The 26,079-nt window shown below is 52.4% G+C and overlaps 1 protein-coding gene across 3 annotated transcripts; it reads right to left on the reverse strand.

The window, feature by feature from the left end:
• Positions 1 to 1,778: 1,778 nt before the first annotated feature.
• On the reverse strand, positions 1,779 to 26,030 carry SNAP29 (synaptosome associated protein 29). 3 transcript variants are annotated; one of them, XM_020996375.2, is made up of 6 exons: positions 25,921 to 26,030; positions 23,990 to 24,345; positions 15,200 to 15,393; positions 13,952 to 14,037; positions 11,410 to 11,508; positions 1,779 to 5,469 (listed from the first exon to the last, which is right to left on the reverse strand). In XM_020996375.2, exons 2-6 carry the CDS (start codon positions 24,224 to 24,226, stop codon positions 5,312 to 5,314), a joined length of 774 nt encoding a protein of 257 aa, XP_020852034.1. In that variant the 5' UTR covers positions 24,227 to 24,345; positions 25,921 to 26,030; the 3' UTR covers positions 1,779 to 5,311. The 3 variants fall into 3 exon arrangements, with proteins under 3 accessions (XP_020852034.1, XP_020852035.1, XP_020852036.1); XM_020996376.2 differs by having other exon boundaries at positions 23,990 to 24,341; positions 25,921 to 26,015; XM_020996377.2 differs by having other exon boundaries at positions 25,906 to 26,013.
• Positions 26,031 to 26,079: the final 49 nt, after the last annotated feature.

Below are 26,079 nucleotides of genomic sequence, written 5' to 3' on the forward strand. Positions count from 1 at the left end.
ATTGGTCTATAATTTTCTTTCTCTGTTTTGACTCTTCCTGGTTTAGGTATCACACCATATTTGTATCATAAAAAGAATTTGGTAAGACTCACCTATTTTCCCAAATAGTCTATATAGTATTGGAATTAATTGTTCTTTAAATGTTTGATAGAATTCATGTAAATCCATCTGGCCCTGGAGATTTTTTCCTAGGGAGTTCATCAATGGCTTGATTTCTTTTTTCTGAGATGGGTTAAAGTATTTTACTTCCTCTTTGGTTAATCTGGGCAATTTATATTTTTGTAAATATGTATCCATTTCACTAAGATTGTCAAATTTGTTGGCATAGTTGGGCAAAATAATTCCTAATTATTGTTTTAATTTTCTTCCTTGGTGGGTAGTTCACCCTTTTCATTTTTGATACTGGTAATTTGGTTTTCTTCTTTCTTTTTTAAAATTAAATTAACCAAAGGTTTGTCTATTTTATTGGTCTTTTCATAATACCAGCTCTTAGTTTTATTTATTAGTTCAATGGTTTTCTTAATTTCAATTTTATTAATTTCTCCTTTGGTTTTCAGTATCTCTAATTTGGTGTTTAATTGAAGATTTTTAATTTGTTCTTTTTCTAGTTTTTTAGTTGTATGCCCAATTCATTGATCTCCTCTTTTTCCATTTTATTATCCACTGTGCCACCTAACTCCCACTGAAGATCAAATTTTCTATTGAGCTCCGGTCTTTTCATCAGGAAAGTCTGGAAGTCCCCTATTTCGTTGACTATCCATCTCCTCCCCTGAAAGATCATGCTCATTTTCACTGGGTAGGTGTGATCGTTGGTTGTAATCCAAGCTCCTTTGCCTTACAGAATATCCTATTCCATTCTTTTTCCTTTAATCTTCTTTGGGAGTTTGGCAGTTTTACTGTCCTTGGGGCATAGCGCTGAATTGTCCTCCACAATGGTTGGACCAACCATCACAACTCCACTAACAGTGTATTAGTGCCCCTATTTTCCCTCATCCCTTCCAGTGTGACATTTCTGATAGGTGATGTGGCACCTCAGTTGCCTTGATTTGCACTTCTGTAATCAATAGTGATTTAGAGTATTTTCTCATGACTATAGCTTTTTTTTTTTTTAGCAAACTGCCCATTCACATATTCTGACCATTTATCAATTGGGAAAGTTATGTTTATAAGTTCTCTTTATAAGAGAAACAATGTAAAAATTTTTGATATCACTTCAATGTCTATGGTACATTATAGGAACATGTACTTTCTGATTATCTCTTTTAACTATGTCTATTTTTGTTTTTGCTTTGTCTGAGATCATGATCGCTACCCTTGATTTTACTTCAGCTGAAACAGAAGATTCTGCTGCAGTCCTTTAATTGTTTTTCTGTCCCTTGCAAACAGTGTATTGCTGGACTGTGGTTTCTGATCCCTTCTGCTCTCTGCTTCTGTCTCACGGGCGAGTTCGTCCCATTCACATTTAGTGTTATGATGTCCCTCCACCTTATTTTCTTCTGCTTAGTGTTCTTTTCATCCTGTCCCTCCTCAAAAGTCTGTTTTGCTTCTGCCTACTGCCTCCCTTAATCCACCCTCCCTTATCTTACCTCTCCCCCATGTCTCTTATCCCCTTCCTTTCTTATTTCCTTATTGGGTAAGATAGATCTCTGTATACAACGGAGTGATTCTAAGTAAGTGTATGAATTGTTATTGAACCTAGGGCCTAATCTAGCAGGAATTGTGAAAACGACTCTAATGATGTGGACAGGACTCACACAATGAAAAGCCAAACATCTGCCTTCCTGTAGAGCAAGCATTTTTAATGATGTAACATTTCAATTTTTACAGACGAAATTGCTAAAACAAAGCTTTTTGCTTTTAAGTCTCCATGAAAGGATTTCTATTTCTGTTAAATGTGAGATTAGTAACAAATTGGTATGGTTTTACCATTAAAATAACAGATCAACAAAATCAAGTGAGAGGTACTGAAGATTAGTTGCGTCCTTAAATGTCTGCCTTTTGATCTGAATCTTTCAGATTCTTGCCTTCAAATCAAAGTGTTCTTTTCCAGGGGATGCACAGAAAGGTTTGTACTGGCTGGGTGTTAAAAGCAGTCTTTTTTCAAGAGAAATGTCAATATCAGTTGGGCAGCATATTTCAAAGCCAACCTAAGGACAGGAAAGTTCACAGCCACTTTGTTCTAGAAGATAAGCCACTTCTGCAAAGGCAGTTTGTTTCCAGCTCAGTATGGACGTCAGGTTCCCTTCAGGCTGGAGCTGCATTTGTCGCTTTTGTTGAGGGGCCCTAACTCAGGTGACAAACCATGTTCAACAACCTCTCAGCACAATCAAGGGGGCACAGCAATTGAACTCAGGCAAGGTGGCAGGAGACAGAAGCAAACACAGCCTGACTCCCTTGGGTTGTGGTAGGTTAGCCTTTGTCTTCTGGAAGAAGGGAGGGCAGGAAATCCACAGGAGCCTTGTGTGTGGCTGAGCAATGAAGCCTGGGGAAGCTGTTTGCCAAGGTGATTTTGCCTTGATGTCTGTGTTCCTGCATAACTCTGTGGAAAATTCCTTCTGTCTGGCTGCGCCGTAAGCTGCCTGATGTCTTACAAGGAACACACCTGTGGCTGGGTCCCACGGTCAGCACCCACAATTCTTCCCCCATGCCCTCAAACAGGGTCTGATCCTGAGACTCAGACACAGCCAAACCTCTCCAACTTTGTTGGAGAGATTAGGAGAACCATTTATGGATGCATTTCCATCAAAGCGAGCAGGTGAAAAGGCTTCTGAAGCCTCACAGGCGCCTCCTTTGTGCTTCTTTCCAAATTGGATGACACCTGGCACTGGGATGTGCTTTGGCTGTGCCTGTCTTTGGCCACTGCTGACTATCAGGCAGACACAATGGCACCTTCACTGGTGATCACCTGGAAAGTCTATCCCAGGAGATGTCCACCTTCTCGAGGACTCTTCAGGAGGGGTTAGGCTGTCTACTCGTCACTGGCTGTGTTTAATGATCTATGTTAGCTTTTTAGCACTTTGTTCCTTGACAGACAGGAGTGACTGGCTGCCTTCAAAATGCCTTTTCCAAGCCCAAGGTGTAAGGACCCATCCCCTTCGTTACGAAAAACCAGCAGGCAGAAACAGGTGAGGTGGAGGAGGCTCAAGAAAGGCATTGGTACAAACCTTAGGAGAAGGGAATTCAACCCAGGTCTGAGTGCAGTCTTAGAATCTTTGGCGCACCCCCCCCCCCCAAGCTCAGCCACCCTGGTCTGGCTGGAACCACCAGTGAGTGAGCTAACTGGAGGAGGCGCTTCCATACTAGCAGCCTGGAGCAAAGCAATAGGGAACCTCACTTATGTGACTGAACTCCCTTCTCACTTGGCTTCTCTCTTCAGTCACCATCAGGAGGCTGCCCCCAGGCCCTGAGCAGCTTAGGGAAACAGCAGCTCTCCAGAATGTCATGCTGCTGGGTTTTCCACCACCACTGGTGAGAAAACCCAAGACCTGCTGCACCAGAGGTGCTCACGAGAGCTCTCTGCTGGGCCGATCTCTGAAGGTGGCAAAGATCAAAATGCCAGAGGCCAGAAAGGCACAGAGCACGTGAAGATGTAGCAGGCACCAGGGGCAGAAGAAATCCTCTCACTCCATCTCATAATGAGAGCGGACTTTCATCCTCCAAAAAAGGCTTCTGAGAAATAAGCTGCTTTAAAAGGGGACTTACTGCTTGGTTTTACCCTGGAACAAAGCAGGTGCTCACCCAGCTGAGTGTCTTTTATTTAAGAAATCACTTTCCCTCAATGCTCAAAAAGTGAACTGAGTTCACTGGATCCACGATTCTTTGTAGGGGGTCCAGTACACATAGTTGGTGTCATTCAGCATTGGGTAGGTGCGTCTGTGTCTCTTTATAGATACAGATCTATACAGAGAGAGACATACACACCCAACTGCTCTATGTCTAGATAGGTGGCAGGGTGGGGCAGGGGAGAGAGAGAGAGAAACAGAGAGACAGAGAGACAGTTCCTCACCTAAGATGGCAAGGTTACCAAGGAACTGAATGTAAGAAACAGAGACTCAATGAGAAAGGGGCCGGCTCCAATCCAGCAGGTCTATCCTCACTAACAGGCGTAACTATTACTGACATACGAATTACTGACAGGCTTACTTCTCTGCCTCAACAGGGTGGCCCCAGGCCTCATTTGGCCTGGGGGCACCTTGGATTTCTTCTGGATTCTCCTCGTCTTGGTGCACACATCCTTACCCAAGATGAGGACTGTGGTGGAGTGTGACCTTTTAAAGGGGGAACAGACAAAGTCCAGCTGAAGCTGAGATCTGGGGACAAGATTTGTCTGCCTTTTTCCTGCCAGTGGACTCGTCTCTTTATGAGTCAAATCATATTTTTTCAAATCTTCTTTTTGTTATAGACTGATTGCATGAATTGAGATTGAGAAGAGGGGATCAGTCAGAGCACTGTAACTGTGTAAACATGCAATAACATCCTAAGACTTTGTTCCAATAGGGCTAGCGTGCAGGGATGAGGGAATAAGATGGTACAAAGAGAGTTTTCTGTCCAGTTCTTGGGAAAGGAAAAGCCTGCAGATGGCACACAGACTCTTGGAGGGCTCCAAGCACTCCTCAGCCAGATAGTCTCGGGCACAGAGGGTAGTCTGCTTATTTTGGGCAGGCAGTCATTGAAGACTGCCAGGGCATGTGAAAGAATGGTTCAACTGGCAAAGTCACTGGCGTTGAGGAAGAAGGCACATGGTCTTCAGAACCACAGTGATCACGGACGCCACTGCTCAGGGAGGAAGGGCCAATGGGAGGAGCAGAGAGGACAGATCAGCTAAGCACAGAAGGGGAGAGGCCCCAGCTCAGGACCTCAATCTCTGCAGGATGATGCAAAGTCCAGATGAGGAGGCAAGTCTATTTCCAACAGGAAGGGGGATGACAAACGGGGCTTGGGACTCCACTCAGGTCTGATGCCTCTGGGTGGCGAGCGCAGCAGGCCTCCAATTTTGACAAATAGCATTGTGAGAAGCTCTCCATGTTTCCTAGGATGATTATGTCTTTTCATTAAACTGAGAACCAGAGCTACTTTCTTCTCATTGCAGCAAAGCATACGGGGCGTTGGTCACTCAGTGCTGCCCTCCCTTCTGTCCATCCCAGCTAAATAACCTTTCAGAAGACTCGCACTGTTGTACCACTTGCAGACACGGCTTAATCAGTAACTTACTAAAGTAGTGAAATGGAATTCTCCCAAAGGTTTTGGAAAACGTCTTGGGAAGGAAAGAAAAATCATTCTGTGGCAAGTGAACAGAAAACCTTATTTGTCTCTAAAGCTGCCGGACTTTTTTGTCTGTGCTTTTGATGTTTATGTCCAACTTGTCGACTTTAGTTGTGAGCCGGTCAAGAATGTCATCTTGTTCTTCTATTTCAGTCTGCATTCCCAAGGCAATGTCCTTGAGGCGGCCAAGTCCCTTGGACATCTCATCTGTGAGAAGAGAAAAGCAAACAGGTTTAGTCCCTCCAAGCTTGCATCTGCAACTGCCTCTTGGCCATGTGGAACTGAAGATCTCTTAGCAAACTCAACATGTACCAAACTGGCCTTACCACTTTTATCCCCCAGCCACCTTCCCAAGTACTGTAGATGGGGCAGCCATCTTCCCTGGATCCACCCCCAGGCTCACAACATGTAGGAGGCATTCTGGTCTCCTCACCCTCTCACCCCCCATATCCAATATGGTGCCAAGGCCTACTGACGTCATCTCTGCAGCATCTAATATGCCCCCTCCTCCTCTGACACTGTCCCCACCTGGTGCAGACCCTCAACACCTCACACCTGGACTACTACAACAGCCTGCTGGGGGGGTCTGCCTGCCCCACATCCTAGTCTATCCTGGGTAGTTCCCTATCACCCCCAGGATCAAATATAAAATTCTGTTGGCCCTTCGTAACTTGCTCACGCCATCATGCTACTTTCCCAGTCTCCTTGCACATTATCTCCTCTTCCACGTACCCAGAGACACTGGCCACCTTACCGTTCCTCCCACAAGACACTCCGTCTCCCAACTCTATTCCTGGTATGTTCTCTTCTCACCTTCCCATCCTGGCTTCCTTTAAGTCCTACCTAAAACTCCACCTTCTACTGGAAGCCTTTCCCAATTCCTTTTAATTCTGGTGCTTCTTTCTGTTGACTGTCTGAGATTTACCCCGCGTGTATCTTGTTTGTAGAAAGCTGTCGTTACGTCTCCTCCACTAGACTGTGAACGCCTTGAGAGCGGTGGCCATGGTGTGTGTTTCTTTGTGTCCCCAGCGCTTGGTCCAGTGCTGGCACAGATAGGCACCTCCTAAATGCTGACCTACTTTACAGAGGAGGAGGCTGACGCCCAGAGAGGGAAGGCACTTGCTCCAGGTCACACACCTGAGAGGCAGCAGTTCAGGCAGGGGACACAATAACCATAATAACCTCCCTCGCTCTGGTACCTTTTTCCATGACAAACAGGACATCTAGGTCTATATACAAGTACCTAAGTCCCTTGAGACTTTTTTGCTTAAGTTCCTAAAAACGGTCAGCATTTTAATGTGCCAACTGTCCGTGCTATGGCAGGCTGTCCTATACAGAGAGGTTAGCTCCAGCCCCCAAGAAGGCCAGGATTAAATAAGGGAAGGGGAGGGCCTGGTGGCTAAAGTAGAAACGAAGAGAACCTCGGGGGAGGAAAGGCCCTTGTCTCTCACAACTTGTGATAGGCGAATGTCTATCACATTGGACATTGGACACACAGCCTGCTGGTTTGGGCAGAGCTAAATCATCTCAAGGGCTCAGAGGAAGCAGAGGGATGGTGCTGTAGATTAAAATTCTACAGGAAAGGAGATTGAGGCAGGCAGGACAGAAAACCCTTAGGGACAAAATGCTAAGACACAAAAGAGCTACATAATTTTGATGAGGAGGCAAGGGCAACAGTCAGAAGCCACAACTGTGAACGCACAGGAAACCCTGGAGGTAATCCATCGGCCAGACACGACAGAGCGCCTCCTAGGGTTCCTGGCCTCACAGGGCTCCCCTTCTAATGGGGAGAGCACACGGAAAAAGCCAGGAGCACCCAAGGCACCCCGGAGAGAGGGGAGGCCCAAGAAAGATTTCCTGCAGAAGGCAGCATCCGGGCTGTCCCGAAGGAGGCCGGGGGAGGGCCGGCGTGAAGCCTGGAGGGGGGCACATGAAGCCAGGATTGCAGTCTGCCAGAAGAAAGCTTGGAAGGGGCCAGATTATGAAGAATTTCCTATGTGGCCCTGTAGTGATAACAATGATAAGAGCTAGCAGTTCTACCAAGTTGTAAGGTTTGCCAAGTACTTCCCACATGTCATCTCGTAACAGGAAGTGAGTGGGGTCAAGGAGGGCGGGAGGAGGCAGGGTCAGACTTGCTTTAGATGATGCTGAGTGGAGGATGGGCTGGAGAGGGGACAGGCCTGGGGTGGAGAGACCAGCCAGAAGGCTACTGAAACAGTCTAGGCTTGATGCGATGAGGGCCTGAGCCAGGGTGAGCGGAGATAAGGAGACGCAGACAAAGAGAGGCTGGGAGAGGGGAAATGGCGAGCTCTAGCGAGGGGCTGGGTATGGGGGTGAAATCTCCTTGACCGTCCTTGGGAAGTCCGGCAGAGGATGGGGGAGGGCTTTGGACACACTGGGTTTGGGACGCCTATGGGACGCCAGATGTCCAGCAAGCAGTTGATGAGGTGGGATTATAGCGCGGGCGAGCTGGGAGATCCAAGGCTGATGACGGATAACTGAACCCACAGTAATGGGAAGACAGCCTGCCACTAGTGGGCTACGGAGATGTGAGGCCCACTGGACTTTACCCTACTCAGACCTCATCTGAGAACGGTTTCTAGGTTCCGTCTTTTGGAAGGACACCAACAAGATGGGGGCTATCCAGAGAAGGGAAACTGGGGTGCTGCAGGGCCTGGAGATTCAGCCACACAAAGGTGAGCTAGGGAAACTACAGGCACACGCCATAAAAATCCCTCTCAGCTCACCGAGGGTCACAGACTGACGATCCGTGGCCCAGAGAAACAGTGAGTCAGGAGGGACGTGCTCTCGGTCTCTGGAAGAGGGACTAGATTTGTTCTGCTTGTCCCCTGGTCACAGAGAGGCAGATGGAGGCTCAGAACCCAACTCCTAACCAACAGAGCCATCCCAGAGGGGAAGAGGCTGCCCTGTCGGGCAGCGGAGGCTCCTCCTCCTGGGGACCTTTAAGCCAAGGCTGCACACTGACCCCAGGAGGTGTCGGGTCTCTTCACGCTTTCGAGCCTGTGGTTACTGATTTGATTTAGAGCCAGAAAGGTCTTTTGCTAGAAGGCAGGACAGGGTCTCTTTCAGCTCCTATGAATGAACTCCCTCACGTGGAAGCAGAGGGTCCCAGAGGTTCAGTGATTCGCCCAGGGTTATACCACTGTTGAGCACGAGAGCCATGACTCCAAAAAGAGTCCAGGGCACCTTCCCCCACACCACATCTCTCTTCAATACAGAGTCACTAATGCCTCTTCTTTCTAAGGGGAGACTTTTACAGGGCCACTGGAGATGGGAACCCTAGCCACAAAGTCTGCTTAGTCCAACCTCTGTCCTACTCAGAGACGTAAGGGACGAGCATCTGCTGCTTGCTAGCTCCGTGACCATGGGCTCAGTTCTCCAATCCACAAATATGGAGAATCTTGGCGTGTCCCTTACAAGGTGGCTGGCTCTGAGGCTCAGAATGAGATAAGCATGTGGAGGGCACGTCAGAGATCATTATTTCAGTGAACAGCCTTCTTTAACACAGTTACAACTGAAATCTGGTCCTCAGTCTCCTCATCTGTCAAATACGGAGGAGATGAGCCTGAAGGTCCCTTCCATCTCTCGACCCATGATCTTTTCATTTAATTAGACTTAGCTCAAACACAACATCCCCCATGAAGACGTCTGTGTCTGATCCCTCTAGCGAAATCTTTCCTCCCTCAGATACCACGTGGCAACGTTCACTTGTTTGTGCATCCGTCTCATTAGTGCTGGTGCCCTGCAGGTGCTCTCCTCCCACTGCAGAGTGAGAGAGGTGAGGGGAAGGGGCTCGTCCATCCATTCACCGTGACTCTGGGCTCATCAATGGGGCCGTTCTCTGCCATCTCAGCCTCGAGATCTTGTCCACATACTCACATACACCTCCAGAAAGCATCTATCCAACAGACTGGTGGCCTTTGTCGGGCTCAGCTGACGCTCTCCAGACGCCAGAGCACCAGCGTTGCTCCAAAATGGACCCTCATTTTCAGAAAGCCCGACTCCTCTCTGACCATAGGTTTCCTTGAGGGGCTCTGATACACACGCCTTCCATCTACTGTAACATACTGCAGCCCACTGGTGCCACCACGTGCCTCTCTCCTGAGCTGTTCTCCTTGCCGAATAGCCAGACACGGCAGTCGAGGACAATCGCAGTTTTGTGATGGGCAGTGGGCAGCACTGCCTCATGGCCACCAGGAATGAGGCAAGAACCAGACTTCTGCCTCTGTTTCTTCTTTTTTTTTTTGGTGAGACATTTTGGGTTAAGTGACTTGCCCAGGGTCACACAGCTAGCGAGTGTTAGGTGTCTGAGGCTGGATTTGAACTCAAGCCCTCCTGACTCCAGGGCCGGCGCTCTGTCCACTGTGCCACCTTGCTGCCCCTTTCTTCTTCCCTTTTTTTTTTTCAAAGACAGAAGGAACAGGTGCCTATAAATGTCCAGAAACCTCCAGTGCTTTATTTCTCACAGAAGATTCACTGCTGGGTGGTCATCAGTGGTATGTTTCTGATGAAGAGCCAGGCTGATTCCAGAAGCCTAGATGTTCTTAATGCCTGTCAGTGCTTCCTGGACGCCCTTCTCAGTAACTGCCCATCCATTCTCTACATTGGCTACTAGCGCTTCCACATGAGGTGGCTGCGACTTTGGCTCCGGGGGCCGGGTAGGGTTACGACTTTGAGAGCAGGTCACGTCCCGCTCCGTCGGCTGAAGAGACGTCTTGGAGACCCTGGAAGTGAACAGTTTTAATCTTGATGGTCTCTCGGAGAGAGCCGACTTCTTGGCTGGCTCGCACTCTCCCACATCATCACATCCTTTCACGTTCACTAAAGCACCTGCGCTCATGGGATGTTGGCCACTAGAGGGATCCTGCCAGACCTGCTCTTTCATCTTCTGTTGGGGCAGTAACGACATCTGTGCCTCCTTCGAGTGGATTTAACAGTCTGGGAGCATCTGAACACGATCCCATTCATTTTATCTTCAACCAACCCTCGCTATTCACTTGGAGATTTATCACCACATCCAATCAAAGATGACCACAAACACAAGGCAAATTTGTGAGCCAAGCTGCTCTAACAAGGGCTTCATCAGCCCCAGAGCCATAATGGGGGTTCTGGCCAATCCTCTGAAGACCCAGGAGTGCGTCAGCCCATTGCCGTGGGCACGTTCGTTTCTAACAGCGCCAAGGACAGTGAGGGTGTTCAGACGGTGCTCTTGCTATCACTTCTCGACTTGTGAAACCAGAACCTGCTGCCTGGGCCAAGGCACTCTGAACTCAAAGCTGACGGAGCTTCTCAATAAGCCGACTCCACACCCAGCTCACACTTCTACTGATACCTCCTTCCCGAACAGAGACAGGATGAGAGGAGACAGACAATTGGTTTGTCTCAGTCTTCCACCTTTCTTGCTCCCCTGTAGGAAGCCCTGCTGGCTCTGAGATGACTGGCATCATGGCAGAGCTGGTGACTCCCAGGGGAGGCCAAATAAGCCAGCCCACCCAGGCAGGATGCAGCTGGGCCCAGGTGGGGCTGGGGCTGGGGGAGGGAGGAAGGAGGTGGAGAAGTGGGCTGTGTCAGGCCCAGCAGCCCGCTCTTCTGAGGGCAGAACTGGCAAAGGCCTTAAAAAGCATCAGCGGTGGGCAGCTGGGCGGTGTGTTGGATATAGTGCCGGGCCTGCAGTCATGAAGCTTCATTTTCTTGAGTTCAAATCTGGCCTCAGAAACTTACTAGCTGTGTGACTTTGGGCAAGTCACTTAACCCTGTTTGCCTCAGTTTACTCATCTGTAAAATGAGCTGGAGAAGCAAATGTGGTCTTTGCCAAGAAAACCCCAAATGGAGTCACGAAGAGTCAGACATGAGTGAACAACAACAAAAATACTTCATGGGGCAGCTAGGTGGTGCAGTGGACAGACAGAGCACTGGTCCAAAGTCAGGAGGACCTGAATTCAAATCTGGCCTCCAATACCTGAGGCTTACTAGCTGTGTGACCCTGGGCCAGTCACTTAATCTCGAATGCCACCCCCTCCAAAAAAAAGAAAAAGTGTCAGGGGCTCCAGCGGGGCTCCGAGCGGCTGACCTCTTAGAACAAGGGGACGGGGCTGATGTGCAGTCCCCAAGGCTTGGGGGGCTTACCGAGATTGCTGTCTATTTTTTGGTGATAGGCTCGGAGATGTTGATTCTTCGGATAGGCATCAGCACTGGCGGCAGAACTAGGCCCATCAACGATGACATCTGTTTAAGAAAGAAGCGTGACATGATCAACGTGGGGCTCCCAGCGCCCCCTGAAGCCCAGCCCGTGCAGCACCTTCCCCTCCCTGTGTCTTGTGGATGCCCACACAGGTCTCTGTTGTTTCTCCTAGTAGAACGTAAGGGCCTCAAGGGCAGGGAGTGTCCCACTTTTGCCTTTGTACCCCCAGCTCCTGGCACACAGTGGGTGTGCATGTCTGTTGACTCACTGAATGATCCTCTCTGGCGGGCTGATCATCTCCGGACTAGAGAGGCAGCAAAGTGAGGCAAGGCCGCGCACGAGGAGGCATTCCCCCCAAGCTTTCCAGATTGTAATGCTCTCATTCCCACCCCTCTCCACCTCCAGTGTTCAGAGTTCCTCCAGTCAATGGAGGCCAGCCCAGATCTTGATCCCTGCCAGAGCCATGGGGCCACCCCAGCCACTTCTGTGCCTGATGGATCCCGGCTGGGGCTTCCTTCCTGTTCTGGTTGCCCAGAGCTCTCACCCTGCCTGACGCTTCCCGGGGGCCACCCCCACTGCTGTCTCCAGGTACCGCGACCCTCCCTTAGACAGACACCTCTGATCCTCACAGCATTCACTGCCCCTGACGTGGATTCCCCAAAGTTGTGCTCTGGTGGAACAATCTGTCACATGGCTATAACATCATCCTTGGGATCACGGAGGTGTTGCAAAGAGGCTGGATGAGAACATGTCAGGGGCGTGGTGGAGGGAGTCACAGCCCAGGTCCCTTCCTAGAAGAAGGCGAGGTCTGGTCCGAGGGCCTGCACAACCTGTGAATATGGGCCTTGGAGCCAGGCCTCCCGGCCGAGGTCACCACACCTTCCCCTAGCATACTCCCTGCGGACCCTAGGTCTGACTTTCAGAATAATTCTGCTGATTTGGACTCCGCAGGCCAGCAGCGGCTGCCGCTGGGAGTGGCCTGGTGCTCTAGCCAGCATGGGGCTAGGAATGTGAGGCTTGCTGGTTACCTCTTTATTGGCGCTACAGTAACGCACTAGGGCTGAAGATACAGGGAGGCTGCTATTGGCTCAGCTGAGGGAAGAAATGCTGAAGGACCCACGCTGCCTAAGAAGCCCAGGACAGGGCTGTCTCAGGGGACACTAAGGATCCTCAAGGAAACTGTGGAGTCCAGGACACAATGAGAGGATTCCTGTCTCAGGGGGAGAATGAGCTGAGATCACCAAGATTCCTTAAGCTGGTTAAGAGTCGACCTGAGAAAGACACCAAATGTGTAGACCCCGTGCTGAGTGGTATTCAGGAGGTTGAAGCCTCCTCCTTCAGAGGAGTGGGCCATTTTTCCTAGGCCCCCAAGCGGATCGCGGGCTCCACTGGACTCCCTTAGCACAGTTTAAAGCTGGCACAGCTGTATTTCCACAAGGCCCATGGCACCTGCTTGGCGTGAGCCATGCCCACTGGAGCTGCCTGCGCAGGTGGCCCTTCCCCTCAACTCTTCAGACTCCTCCCTTCCTCTCTGAGCCGTATTCTCCAGCGGCTGCAGCAGACTGTCCTGAGAACGGCACCTAGGCTGGCTCCTGCCTCTTAGACACTGCCCCCAGGCCCTCCTCCCAGATGTGCGCCACCCACTCCCCGCGACTCCTGGTTCTCAGTCTGCTCTGTTGGGTCCTGAGGTTTCTCCACATCACTTAGTGTGCATGTGCCCCATGGTTCTGAGCTGGGTCCTCTTCTTTTCTCTGCCTAAACTTTTTCTCTTCCAAACTTCCATCTGTTCTCAAGGATTCAATGACCATGCACACGACCCCTAGACCTCCGTTTCCAGCCTGAATCTCTCCAGAGCTCCGATGTCACACCGTCAACACCCCACTGGCCTGCAGGCACTGGGCTCTGAACAGGTCCAGAAGGAATTCATTCTCTTTCCCCCCAATTTCTCTGGGTTTTCACAGCCCCTAAGGTATGGTAGGAACGCACACACAGCTGAAATCACATATCTTGCTAAGATTTCCTGAGTAGGATACCAGCTCTCTCTCACAGCTGACATTTGGCTGGGGCTCGTCTTTAGGCGCCCTGTAAATGTTTGCACAATTTATCACCACTGGCTGGTATTTCACTACCCAGAAAGAGCTTGGAGCAGAGATCAGCATTCCACAGGACACCTCCCAGAAACGGCGGGCAATCTCACGCATAGTGGGGCTGAAGGCTGGTGACTGCCAGGATACTTGGGGCAATGAACAATCATTAAACCATTAGCACTTCCTGGAAGCCACTCTAACCTTGCTCCCACTACCTTCCTCCACCGTCAAGGGTGTCCCCAAACAGCCCTGTCCCATCTCACCAGGATCACATGGCCCTCATCTAGCTGGCTGGCTCCCTGAGCCCATCTCTCGGCAAGCTGGGAGGAATCTGCCAACTGTCAGACTTTAGCAGCTTCCCCACCCCCCACGAAGGGACCAACCTTGGTCTCATACTGACCTGACCTCTGCAGCCTCCTCAGGTTGGGGTGGCTGGCCTGATAATTCTCCTCTTGTTCCTTACTTGTGGCTATGGCTTCTTTTAGTCTTTAAGTAACAAAAGAAGAAACAAAGAATTTAAGGTAAAAAGTGTCGGCAGGATCCTATGTAATTGAAGCCTTTACTGCTGTGTACAGTTTATTCTGTGTGGACTGACGACACAGGACAGTGGAAAGAACACTGAACTGCAGTCCTAAACCTGGCCCTTATTGACTTAAACTGGGGGACCTTGTGCAATGAGTCCCACCATCCCTCTGGGCTGTAAGAGCTGGTTCTGTCCATCGTGATGTGAAGCGTGTGCCTCTGTGCCTCAACTGTCTGAGAGTCACCAGGTGGACTGCTAGCTTGGCATGAATCAGCAGCATGAAGAGGCGGCCAAGAGTGAGCGCCAATTTTGGGCAGCATGAAGGGAGGCGGAGCTTCCTGTCCTCGGCTCTGCTCAGACTAGAGAAGCTCAGTCCTGGGCACCATGACTTTGGAAGACATGAGAAGTGGGAGGGTGCTCAGGACCCTCACTCACATCACATGAGGAGCAGTGGAGGGAAATAAGGATGTCAGACTAGAGAAGACAAGACTCAGGGGAACACGGTGGCTTCCTCCAGGCCTCAGCCAACATCCTCCCTTTGGCCAGCTGCCCCTCCAGACCTCCCTAATCGGGCACCTGCCCTTTGGGGAAGACTGGATTAGGCTGGATACCCACTCCAATACGTCAGCCACAGCAAGAACGGCTCCCATTTACGTGCCGTTAACTACGTGCCTGTCCACAGCTTGTTTCCAGCTATCTCCCGTGCTAGATGGGGAGCCTCTCGAGGACAGCAACTGTCTTTTGCCTCTTCCTGTATCCCCAGAGCTGAGTGCCTGCCTGCCTGGTGAAGATGTGACCCCACGTGGGCTACCTTCTAGGCTGGGCCTCTTCTCCGCTGCTCCGTGACCGTCTGCCCCCTTACCTCTTCAAAGGCAGCGGAACCCTGAGGGTGGGCCTTAGCGTCCACCCTATTTCTACCTTGAATCCCCACTTCCCAAGGGCCTTGGCCATGTGACTCCTTCCCTCTCTAGGCTTCCCCCCCACAGCCCCCAATTCATGTCCCTGGGCTTTAGCGGAGTCCCAGACACACCCTACGCACTTAATCCGGGCTCTGCAGCTCCTTGGATGCCTGGCGGCTCTCTGGCCATTCCTTCCCGCTCCCCCAGGCCCAGGAGGGCTGCTCACCGTGTGCTGGGCTGGGAGTCCACCACGCCGTTGGGCGGCGTGGCTTCTGCGGGCTTGGATTTAAAGTAGTTGACGAAGCCCCCAAACACACTCTTGATGCTGCTGATGTGCCGCTGGCTCGTCTTTAAGTCCTGCTCCATCTTGTCCACCATCTGTTCTGTGCGCTGCAGGACTCCCCGCTGACGCACCAGCTCCTGCGGAAAAGCAACGAGAGGAGCTCCTGTTTAATTACTCCGAGAGGCAGGGAGTGCAGGCGATACTGCTCCCATTTCATAGATGAGGACACTGAGGCTCAGGAGACCTTGTGGCGCCAAAGAGATGACCCAGCTGAGGCTTGGTGCTGGCTGGTGACCTTCGAGGCACTGACTCCTCCTGCGGTATTCAATGGACATGCAGCGTGGACCAGGCACCACAGACACCAAGGTGAAAAACAATCCCGGGGCCGCTAGGTGGCTCAGCAGGTAGAGCACCGGCCCTGGAGTTAGGAGTTCAAAGCCAGCTTCAGACACATAATACCTGGTAGCTGTGTGACTCTGGGCAAGTCACTTAACCTTGTGAAAGGAAGGAAGGAAGGAAGGAAAAGAGAGAGAGAAAGAAAGAAAGAAAGAAAACAAGCAAGCAAACTATCTCATAGCCCCTCCCATCCATCTGTGGAGGGAGGGGGACGGCCAAGGCCGAACCCGAGGTGACCGGCAGGAACAGCTGGAACCTGAACCCGCGCCTACGGATGCTGCGTCTGCTGCTCCTTCTCCCACGCCGCACTGGTTCTAAGGAAAAGTCTGCAGTGAGTCCCGGGGCCCTTCCCGGGCCATGGTCAGCGACAGCTCAAACCTTCTCGTTTTGTACGTAAGACCACACAAACGCTGGTTCCTCGACGCCCTGAATGAACAGCAATAAAGGGCTGTTTGCAGACGTGGCCTCTGACCCTCACAAAGCGCGGGGCCCCACCCAAGAGGGTACCTTTGCGAAGGGGTTGGGCAGAGGAGAAAGCAGGGTCACGAGGCAGGCATGCATGGGGGGATCGGCATTCAAGGCACCATGGGATGGGGACAAGGGAGAAACCTCCAAGGACATCTTCTCAGAACATCAGAGGACCAGGAGATGCTTTCAGCTTGGGTGGGGCTGAGGAAAGGGAAGGAGCTAGAAAGAGGGGGACGGACACCTGCCCACACCCACTCCAACCGGCCCAGGAGGAGGTGCCACCTAACTGAACCCTTACAGAAGAAAAGGCATCCGAGGCGAAGGCCTGGGTAAGCTCCAGACAAGAGCGCTCGTCAGACACCTACTACGTGTCAGGCCCCAGGGGCACAAGCGCAGTGAATGACCCCTCCTCCCGAGGAGCCCACAGTCCAGGGGAAGACAGATGTGTGAACATGTACACACGTACAAACGGAACAGATTCAAATGAAAACAGGAAGCCTGCGAGGGACAATCTTCAAAGAGCAGAGGAGGGAGTGGCCAGGGCAGAGGCACAGAGAGAAGGCTGCCTGGGCTGGATCCCTGAGTCCAGAGAGCCCGGTTAAGGCCATCCTGGCAAAGGTTTAAGAGGTAAACAAAGGGGCCGTAGGGAACCGCTGGCCTGGACTGAGCAGGGAGTGATGCGGTTGGATGTGCATTCCAGAATGGCTTTGCCAGCTGCGCCTATGGTGCAAGCAATGGGGACAGCCCAGAGGTGGGGAGACCCATCTCCCTAATAAGCCAGCACAGAGCCCAGGGCTGAATCTGCTGCTTCCCACCACTGATCGGCACCAAAGAGGAGGATTCTGTGGCCCAGCCCATGGTCCGACAATCTGGAGCTCCCCCAGGTGTACGATTCATGCCCCAGGTGTCTGAAAGGCCCTTCCCTGGGCCTCTGAAACATCGTGTTGGAGACTAGACCTGTGGAGTTTCCTACTCAAGCTCTCTGCCTGGCCAAGCTGGTCCTTGGACAGGACACACACAGTTGGACGCAGGCAGGAGCCTTCCCAGGCTGACTGGCCTGGGTTCTGTGGGCAAGGCCTTCAAGAAGCCGGGGCCCCCAAACTCCACTTCCTCTGGCCCCATGGAGCAGCCAGTATATGAATAACCATTCAAAAAACCCGATTCTCGAGAGCCTTTACACCAAGCTCATCTGTTCTGACTCAAACACATTTCAGATTCTGTTGGGGGGTTTTTAATTATCATTTGCACGTGTTTATTTTTTTTCTTTTTGCCATTTCCTTCTTTTAATTTTTTTATTGACTTATTTTGATTTATCAACAATCACTTCCATACGCCACATTTTGTTTTGTTAACACAAACCAGTACACTAGGAAGATGTAACGATGACTTCTCTCCAGAGGGTACACCAGGGGCCTGGGAACCAGAGGGAAGAAGGCCCAGGGAAGTTATCATATGAGTTCACAGGTCACAGAGGAAGGCAGAGCCCAGCCCTGGGGGAAGAAGGTGGGGAACAGAGGTGAGGAAGAAAAGGAGGGAAGCCAGGCAAAGTCACCCTCAGGGAAGAGGGGCTTGCTTGCAGATGAGAAGGGCCAGGATGGAAAGGAGGTCTGAGCAGGGCCTTCCAGGGAGCTTCTGGGCTCTGGGAAGGGAAGAGCCCTGGTACTCTGGTCCTGAGGTCTCCTCTCCCTTCACGGCTAAGGATTCATTATGGACCGTCCACAAGATAAATCCAATCCAGACTCAGGCATCTACTGAAGGGGCCACGTGTATGACCTGCTGCAGGTGCTACTGCTTTGGCTAAAAGGACCCATGTGGATTCAGCCTTTTTCTTGTTTTTCTGAATCTTTTTTTCCCCAATCAAATTCAGGTTTTTGGTCCAACTGAGCCCTACTGGATAGTAACAGCAGCTTTCCCCCTTCACTCTGCACAGAGAGGTAAGGGAAAGATTCCTTTAGGAGTCAGGGGATTACAGTGTTCACAGCTCCTGTAAAGACTTCGCTCTAAATGGGCCAGAGCCAGAGACATGCTCTGGGATCCAGAGAGCGCTGCAGCTAACACACACCATACACCAGATGCAATTGTGCCCCTCCCATGGCGAGTGCCAAGACTCTGGAGAAGGAACTGAAAGAGCAGTGCAGCTGTGAGGGAACAGGCGTGGCCTGGCCTCTAGCCTACCGGGCCAGCTCCGGCAGGGTTAAATCTCCCGGTGGCAAGCCATCTCCCCCGGCCTATCACAGCAGGGGGCTCAATGACCACACAGCTTACCTCTGCTTCAGACCCCTCTGATCCCCCAGCAACTCCTCCCATTCCCGGACCACTCCAAGGTTTGTCGAACACCTTCCATGGCTCAGAGTTAGAGCTGGAGGAGGCAAAGGAAGGTGGGGGGTGTCTACGATGACCACGTAAGGCGAAGGGGACGAGGAGAAGGCAGAACGCAACATCCGCTTCCCTTCTCTTCTCTCCCATAGCTGGGAGGTCTAGGTCCCAGGGATGGAGGGTCAAGTGAAGGCCAAAGCGTGGAGACAAGAGAAGGTGGTAGGACTCGATCCCAATACAGAGCCCCAACAACAGCCCCCGTGCCGATGTGCTACTGAACCGCTTGTGACCTCTGGGAAAGGGCTGCGGCCCACTGAGCCAACCAGGATCCCTGAGAAGGCACAGCTGACCCCGCCCCGCCACAAGGAGTCTGCTTCAAAGAGATCAGAGAATAGGGAGGCAGAAGACGCCTGCAGTGTAACCAAGCGGACCTAGCAAGTGGGGAAACCAAAGGCAGTCTGTCTGTCCGTGCACACGGCAGCTAATGGCACATTCTTGTGCTATAAGAAATGCAGGAACCAACGCAGAGTGCAGTGAGCAGCACCAGGAAGACTGCCGCTGAAAAGAAGAGACAGAAAACTGGCCAGCGTAATGACCGATTGCACCTCCACAGGACCAGTGGGGAAGAGGGTGACGGCCGTGAGGCGCATAATGAGACAGGCACTTCTGGAAGGGGTCGATGTACGGGGTTCTGCGCTTTTTTGTTAGAAGGACTTTTTTTTTAACTTGGGGAAAACTGGTGCTAAGGAATTTTAAAATGAAGACATGTTTAAGAAGAAAAATGGAGTTAAGCCATGGGAGCCTAATCTTCTCTCCTTTTTGATGGTGTCACCAGACTGGGATATCTACAAATGGTGGGGAGAGAAGAGGTAATGCTGCTGCTTTTGGAGACCTAAGTCTGGTTGCTGAAAGGAAGCTACAAGGAGAGAAAATTCACAATCCCCTCTTCCTTCTAAAAAGCAGGTTAAAAAAAACCAACCCAACCCCCAGACTGGGCAATCACTTTGCCAAAACCTTGGTCACCAGGGGCACAGCTGCTCCTGATGACCGAGGGATGTCAGAAGGGTCAGTGGAGGATGACACTTCTTGTTTCCTCTTTCTCCCTCTCTCCTCCTTTCTCCCACCTCTTCCCAAAGCCAACGTTCCTCCATCTCCTCAACCCAGACCTCGATTCCAGGTCAACCTGCTGCACTTGCCTCCTGCTGCCAGGCCCAGGAAGGGAGGGCCCCTTCCCTCTCCTACAGGCTTATGACAAAGGGCCAGGGCGCGGGACACCTCCTCTGTGCATTACTGGTCTGGCAGTTTCTTTTTTACTGTCCTTTCCTTTGTGAAACTCAACCCCATCTCTAAACACTATGGTTTCACAAACGCTGAGGCTGCCCAGAGAATGCCCAGGGTCCCAGGGATGGGGCCAGGGAGCCCTGGGCGAGCCACCCAGCCTCACGGCCCGAGTTCCAACGTCACCTCTGGTTGACGCCTCTCATTCTTTGCCTTTCTAAGTGCTCCCTCCTCTACAATCACTACCGCTTTTTGGCCTGGTTGGGCATCTTATTTGGGTAGGGGGAGCTGCGTTGAAGACCCACCTGTTTTCAGCCTGAAGCAAAGGGGGAACAGGTGAGGCATGCTCGACTGACCTGAGGTCAGAAAACACAAGCAGGCTCGCTCGCCCCACTAGCTCCATACTGCGAAGGACCCTCCTTTTCCAATTGAAGTCTGCGGGCCCTTGGTTCCTCCGCCCATGCAAACTCACTGACAAATTCAACCCACATCGGTGCCCCCCACGCTCAGTGCCAACTCCTGAGGTGGCGGGCGACAGCCGCCACAGCCCCCGCTGTGAGGCCCCCGGCCCCAGATCGCCGACTCCAGCCGTCACACAGCCCCCCACGGACACAGCCAGGGAGCCAGCACCGCAGCCCAGATACAAGCACCGCTGCCGACTTCGGCTCCGAGCAGAGACTCTAAATCTTTCTTTGTGTTGTGGCCACTTCTGGCTGTCTGGCAAAACCTACGGATCCCTTCTGGCCCAGAGATCATTGGATCGTGAGCGCCTGTGAGAGCAGCGCCTTCTGTCCTTTCCTTGACACCACGCTGGGCACGCAGGAGGTGCTTGATACACGCTTGCTGACTTGGCAAAAAAAACCCCAATTCTGCCAAAACCCAGTTACTGAAAACACTGGAGCGAATCCTCCAACTGAGGCTGAGAACCTCTGCATGGTCAGGTCCATCTGGCAGCTGGAGGAGGACTGGAGAGGGTGGAGGCCGTGCTGGTGCAGAGAAGGGAGACACTGCATCATCCACGGTGAGTTCCCCCCTTCCTTGGGCCTCAGGAAGAGAGGCACCTCGGGGCTCCCTTCTGGCTTCCTCACACCCGCAGGGCTCACAGGACGCGGGACTGCTGGTGCACAAAGGGCTTCTTTCAACACCAGCACCAGGCCAGTACAGGGCCCCAGCAGACACAGGGCCCCGTCAAAGGAGCTGGAGAAGGAAATGGCAAACTGCCCCAGGGTCAGGATCATGGAGAGCTGGACACGCCTGAACATTGACAGACACTGACCCTGACGGCACGTCTGTGACCAGTGCCGGAAGTTATTACTACACAGATGGGGAAACTGGGGCTCAGGAGACCAGAGCCCTGCCCAAGACCCTCAGGCTGGGAAGGTCTAACATCAGCTGTTGTTGTCTGTCTGCTGTTCTCAAAGAAGCCCACTGACATCAGGGACGTGATGCCACGGCACGCAAGTGACCTGGAGCTGGGCTTCTTAAAAACACCACCAGAAATGCCCCTCTGTCTTGTGAGGAGTGTGGGACAGGAAGAGGGAGGGAGGAGAGCGAGGAGGGGAGGGGAGGGAGGGAGAGAGAGAGAGAGAAGGAGAGGAGGGGAAGGGAGGGAGAGAGAAAAGAAGAGAGGAGAGAGAAGGGGAGGGAGAGAGACAGAGAGAGAGACAGAAGGAGAGGGAGGGAGGGAAGGGGGGGAGAAGGAGGAGAGGGAGAGAGACAGAGGGGGAGGGAGAGAGAAAGAGAGACTGGGGTGGGGTGGGGGGAAGCACGAGCGAGCGAGCACAGTGACTGAATGCTCAACCAGTGCCGTTCTCTCAACAGCTCAGAACAGCACTGGGAAGACTTCCCTGAGGTGCAGCAATGAGACGCCAGTTCCCATCCACAGGAAGGCCCTCTGGTACAGCCCAGGGCGAGCTGGCCTCCACCTCGCACACCCCACAATTTAGGGCAATGACTCGCTGCCCTGGCGTGGGCCCCGGGCTGCATGCCCATGCCTCAGGTCCCCTGCCCCGTGGGGGTGGAGACTCCTGGAGCACCTGAGGAAGTGCAAGGGTACAAACAGGAAGAGATGAGCGGCGGAGGAAGCATTCCAGGTGTGGGGGACGGAGATGTGCCGTACGAGAGGCGTGACAAGGGAGGCCCAGGCCAGGGGATCCCGAAGAAGAGATGGGATGAGATCTATCTATTAGGAAGACAAGAGATGGAGACAGGTGGGGATGGGGCATGAAGGCCGAAGCAAGGGGGGAGGCAGGGTCAGCGGAGCCGGGAGAGGAAAAGTCCAAGGTGGCTGATGGTGGTCCTCGGAATTCCAGGAAGAGGTGCAGGCTTGGGGAAGATGACGAGGGCAAGCGTATCACTTGTTTTCTGTAAACTGGTCTTTGGAATACACACGAGGCGCTGTTACTTCACATCTGGTGTGGTGAAAAGACAGCAGGCCCTGATCCTGTGCAGACTGGGTAATGGCGGCTACGGTACTGACCTCCGAGGGCCTCTTTGAGGACCACTCACACGGGAAGGGCTTAGCGCCCCCAAAGGGCCATCTCAGGGCCAGGCAACGTGAGCGCCACAGTGACAAGGACACCTGGAACACAACAGCCTTCCAACCGTTCGGCCTGCCCTCAACCTTTTGGCTTGGAAGACAATTTGAAGGGTGAGGCCTCCGATGATCTGTATTTGCCCTAGCTCACGTTCTAAGCAGAGTTCCCCCAGGTCCTAGTGGGCACTCGATTCTGCCCAGGATCTACTGGATAGAGGCCTGGCTGGCGCCCGCCCCTCCCCCACACCCTTCTTTCTTGAGGAAGTCTGCGGCTTTCAGGTCAACTGTTCCCTGAGGAAGTCGGCCCTGAAACTCTCTAGACCATGTTCAAGGGCACAGAGGCTGATATGATTTTTGGCAAGGAGTCTCTGGGCAGTGGGGAAGGGGCCGAGATAAAGGAGAATGCCCACGGAACCCCCTCCTTCTGACCAGCTGACATCCCCGGTGGAGTACAGAGGGCCCTTAGGTCAAGATAGAGGCCTCTGGTCATGGTCCATTCGGCTCCTCCTGACGGCCTGTGGTCTTTATAGAACCCAAGTCTTAGAGCTAGAAGGGTCCTCGGGATCCTGGTCACCTTCCACAACTAACTGAAGCTTTCCTTCAATGGGGAGACCCACTAGATCCCAAGGAGCCATTCCGGCTGAGGACAGCAAGCCTCCATCTGCACTCTCTCCTCGCGGCTGCCGGTTCTGTTCAGCCCACCGACACTGACCAAGCCCGCACTGTGTGCTAAGGCAGAAGGATGCCATCTCGGCCCTCCCAGAGCTCCCAGCCTAACGGGGGAGATGCCATGCCTGTGATACACAGAGGAAAGATGGGGGACCCTCTTAGGAGGGAAGCCTGGGAGGCCCCTCTTTCACATGCCGGCTCTTCCAATAGTGAGAGGCTGATAGCCTAGCCCTCTTACGCCACTCTCCATCCGTTGACTCACAGGTCACCTGGTCTTTAGCCCTCCCAGTCTCCTGAAGGCCCCTCCTCCTCTGGGCCCATTCCAAGTTATTGATGCCAGCTCTTATCCTGGAGACAGTAAGATCAGGGAGGAGGCCATTACAACAGTCCTGGTGAGAGGCTCCTAAGGCCCTTCCTCTTCCCCACTGGCCTGCTCCAGAATGCCTCTGAGCACCATCCCCACCCACATGCTTCTCTCTCTTTTCTGAGCCTGGAATGGATAGGATCAGGACATTTCCTGGTTCCTCAGCATATACTGATTATATCATTCCCTAAGTGTCTTGTCTTGGGGCCTTTGGCTTTCTTGAATTTGAGGTCCTTTCATTGGAGTTAAACGTTAGACCATGTTAACCAGGGAGGTTTAAGAACAAATGAGATGTGGATAGAGAACCAGCCCTAGTTCAAATTTGCCTCAGATACACACTAGCTGTGTGACCCTAGGCAAGTCATTTAACTCCAATGTCTCTCAACCACCCAAAAAGAAAAGACCAAATGAAACGCCCTTCTTCTGGACGCGTGGAGACCACCCATTCAAGGTGACTGATTTCCTCACCCAGGAAAGCCTCGTGAAGTCACACTGCCAGCTGAGAATTCTGAAAAGCTGGACAGTAGCAAGTTAACACTGCTGGGGGGGGGGGCCGGGTGCGCTCCTTTTTGTTCATGCAGCTGTAACAGTAACTGCAAATCATCATTAAAGCAGGTGCCCTAAGGGCCTCAAACAGGCTGAATCCTAGTAAGATGCACGTCGGCATCCAGACTGGCCTCTGCCTGGATCTGCTCTGGGACCTTACCTCGGATGAAGCAATCCCGACCTTCTCAGATTCATAAATGGAGGAAAGGGAGCGGTTAGTGCTCTCCACGGACGCCTCAGCCCGCCTCAGCACTTCCTGCCGCAGGTACTGCTGTCTGTCCACAGGCTCCCTGGGCTTCTGGGAGAAATCCTCCTCATTCTTCCACTTCACTGGCTTCGGGTCTTCTTCATCCGCATCATCATCAAACGGATTGTAACTTTTGGAATACGCCGACATGGTGTGCAATGTCAAGCCTCGACTGCCCAGGTAACTCAGAGAGACTCTTCAATGTCCCACTCACAAAGGTGCAATGTCCTGGTGCAGGTGTTTTTAAAGATGATTCAAGGTCTCTCTAGCTGGAGGGAAAGGAAAAGTCGTATGGTGACCAAAAAGTCCTATACCCAGAAGGCAGTGTGCTAGGTGTCAGGGATACAAAGGCAAAGTCTAGCTCAGTGGGGACTGCCTGGGAAGCGAGGGCCATCCTCATCCTACCCTACCATGCTGATGGAGGGGGAGGAAGAGCCCAAGAGGATCAATATTTATGACTTGTGTCTGCTAGAAAGCAGAGAACTCCCCGAGACCTAAATTGCCTTGGAATTCCTGCTATAAACCCACCTCTGACTTAGCTGATTAAACCCTCAGCAGTTATTCAAGGCACTGAGAAGCTAAGTTAACTTATTTGGGTTCACAGAGCTACCAAGTGTCAGAGGCAGGATTTGAATCTGGATCTTTCTGACCCCAAGTCCAGTCCTCTTTCCATCCCTTTGCCAAACAGCCTTCCTTAGACACCCACCTCCGCATACTTGGGATAATGGTATTACAAGGGCATGTGTCACAAGCTGACGTGGCCTGCAACAATATCCATCATGTGGTGGCTCGCTTTTTCACAAGTTTCTTAAGTTAGCTAGGCTGGTCTTCAGAGGACCAAGTCCCCTGCTGGGTTCACGCTGGAAATCAATGTAGCTTAGGAAGATATGGCATAGCTTATACACTCGTGTGTGTGTGTGTGTGTGTGTGTGTGTGTGTGTGTGTGACTTATGACCTAAGATTCAAGAGGAGGATGGTAAAGTAAAATGAACTGGGTCAGGTTTGTTCTCGGCACACCCTCTCGACCCCTCCCTCTTAGGAAAAGTTTTGGTAGCACCCATTCCCTTCCAAGTGCCCAAGGATAATTGATAAACAGTTTGCTGACTTAGTGAACTTCACAGAGGACAGTTGAGACCTAAAGTCAAAGGACAAGGGGACGGCTGTTTTCTCCTTTGGCAAAGGAGGGGTTTGGGGGGGGGTGTTCTCTGAAGTGCCCTACATCTCTGACAAGCTGGGAATCTGCAAAGAGCCGGCACCGGGACCTCGGCTCCTGCCCCCAAGTGCTGTGTGGCCCTTCGCCTTCTCCCGGCCTCAGTTTCCCTCTCCGTAAAATGAGGAGGCGGATCACGGGATCCCCTCCCAATTCTACACACTAACCCTACAGATCTTGTTATATTACCGTGTGTATACTATGTCATGTGCACCTCCTGCACTATACAGACGCCCTATATGTGTGGTATGTTGTATGTACTATGTGCATAGCATGTTACAGGGCTATCACACGTATGACATAGGCGCATTACAGACATCTCCGTCCCAGTCTTCCTGATAGACACTAACAAAAGCCAGTCCCTCCGTCTCCGCTGTCCCCCCTTCCCTTCTCCCTCCCCTCATTTCGGCCCCTTCGCCCCTCTGGGCCTCAGTTTCCCCCTCCGCTCACCCAGGGGGCTGGACCCTTGGTCTCTCCCCTCCCTTCCCAGCCTCAGTTTCCCGTTTTGCTCCCCTCGATCCTTGCCCCGCCCCCCTCCCCGGGCCTCAGTTTCCCCTCCGCTCCCTTCCGGCCTCCGAGCTTCTTCCTTCCCGGGGCCCCTGCCGGACACCCGGCCCACCTTCTGGCGCCTTACCCGCCGCCGCCGTTCCCAACCTGGTTGCCGTCACCCCCGCGACCGCCACCTCACCCCACTGGCCCCTCGAAAGGTTCCTTCTACCCAGGGCGCGTGCGCGGCCACGCCCCTGGATCCAACCATTGGGCGCGTGCGCAGAGGGGTGTTCCCTCCAGCCCC

The sequence above is a fragment of the Phascolarctos cinereus genome, unplaced genomic scaffold (assembly GCF_003287225.1).
Source record: "Phascolarctos cinereus isolate Bilbo 61053 unplaced genomic scaffold, phaCin_HiC Scaffold_4;HRSCAF=312, whole genome shotgun sequence".
Classification (NCBI taxonomy): domain Eukaryota; kingdom Metazoa; phylum Chordata; class Mammalia; order Diprotodontia; family Phascolarctidae; genus Phascolarctos; species Phascolarctos cinereus.

What these genes read in the sequence shown, in the direction of transcription:
- SNAP29 (XM_020996375.2), bottom strand. Translation starts at nt 24,226, where the DNA reads ATGTCGGCGTATTCCAAAAGTTACAATCCGTTTGATGATGATGCGGAT. An exon ending in GACTCCCAGCCCAGCACACG is followed by an intron (nt 14,038 to 15,199) that starts GTGAGCAGCCCT and finishes TGTTACTTAAAG; the next exon opens with ACTAAAAGAAGCCATAGCCA. An exon ending in AAAAATAGACAGCAATCTCG is followed by an intron (nt 5,470 to 11,409) that starts GTAAGCCCCCCA and finishes CTCTTCTCACAG; the next exon opens with ATGAGATGTCCAAGGGACTT.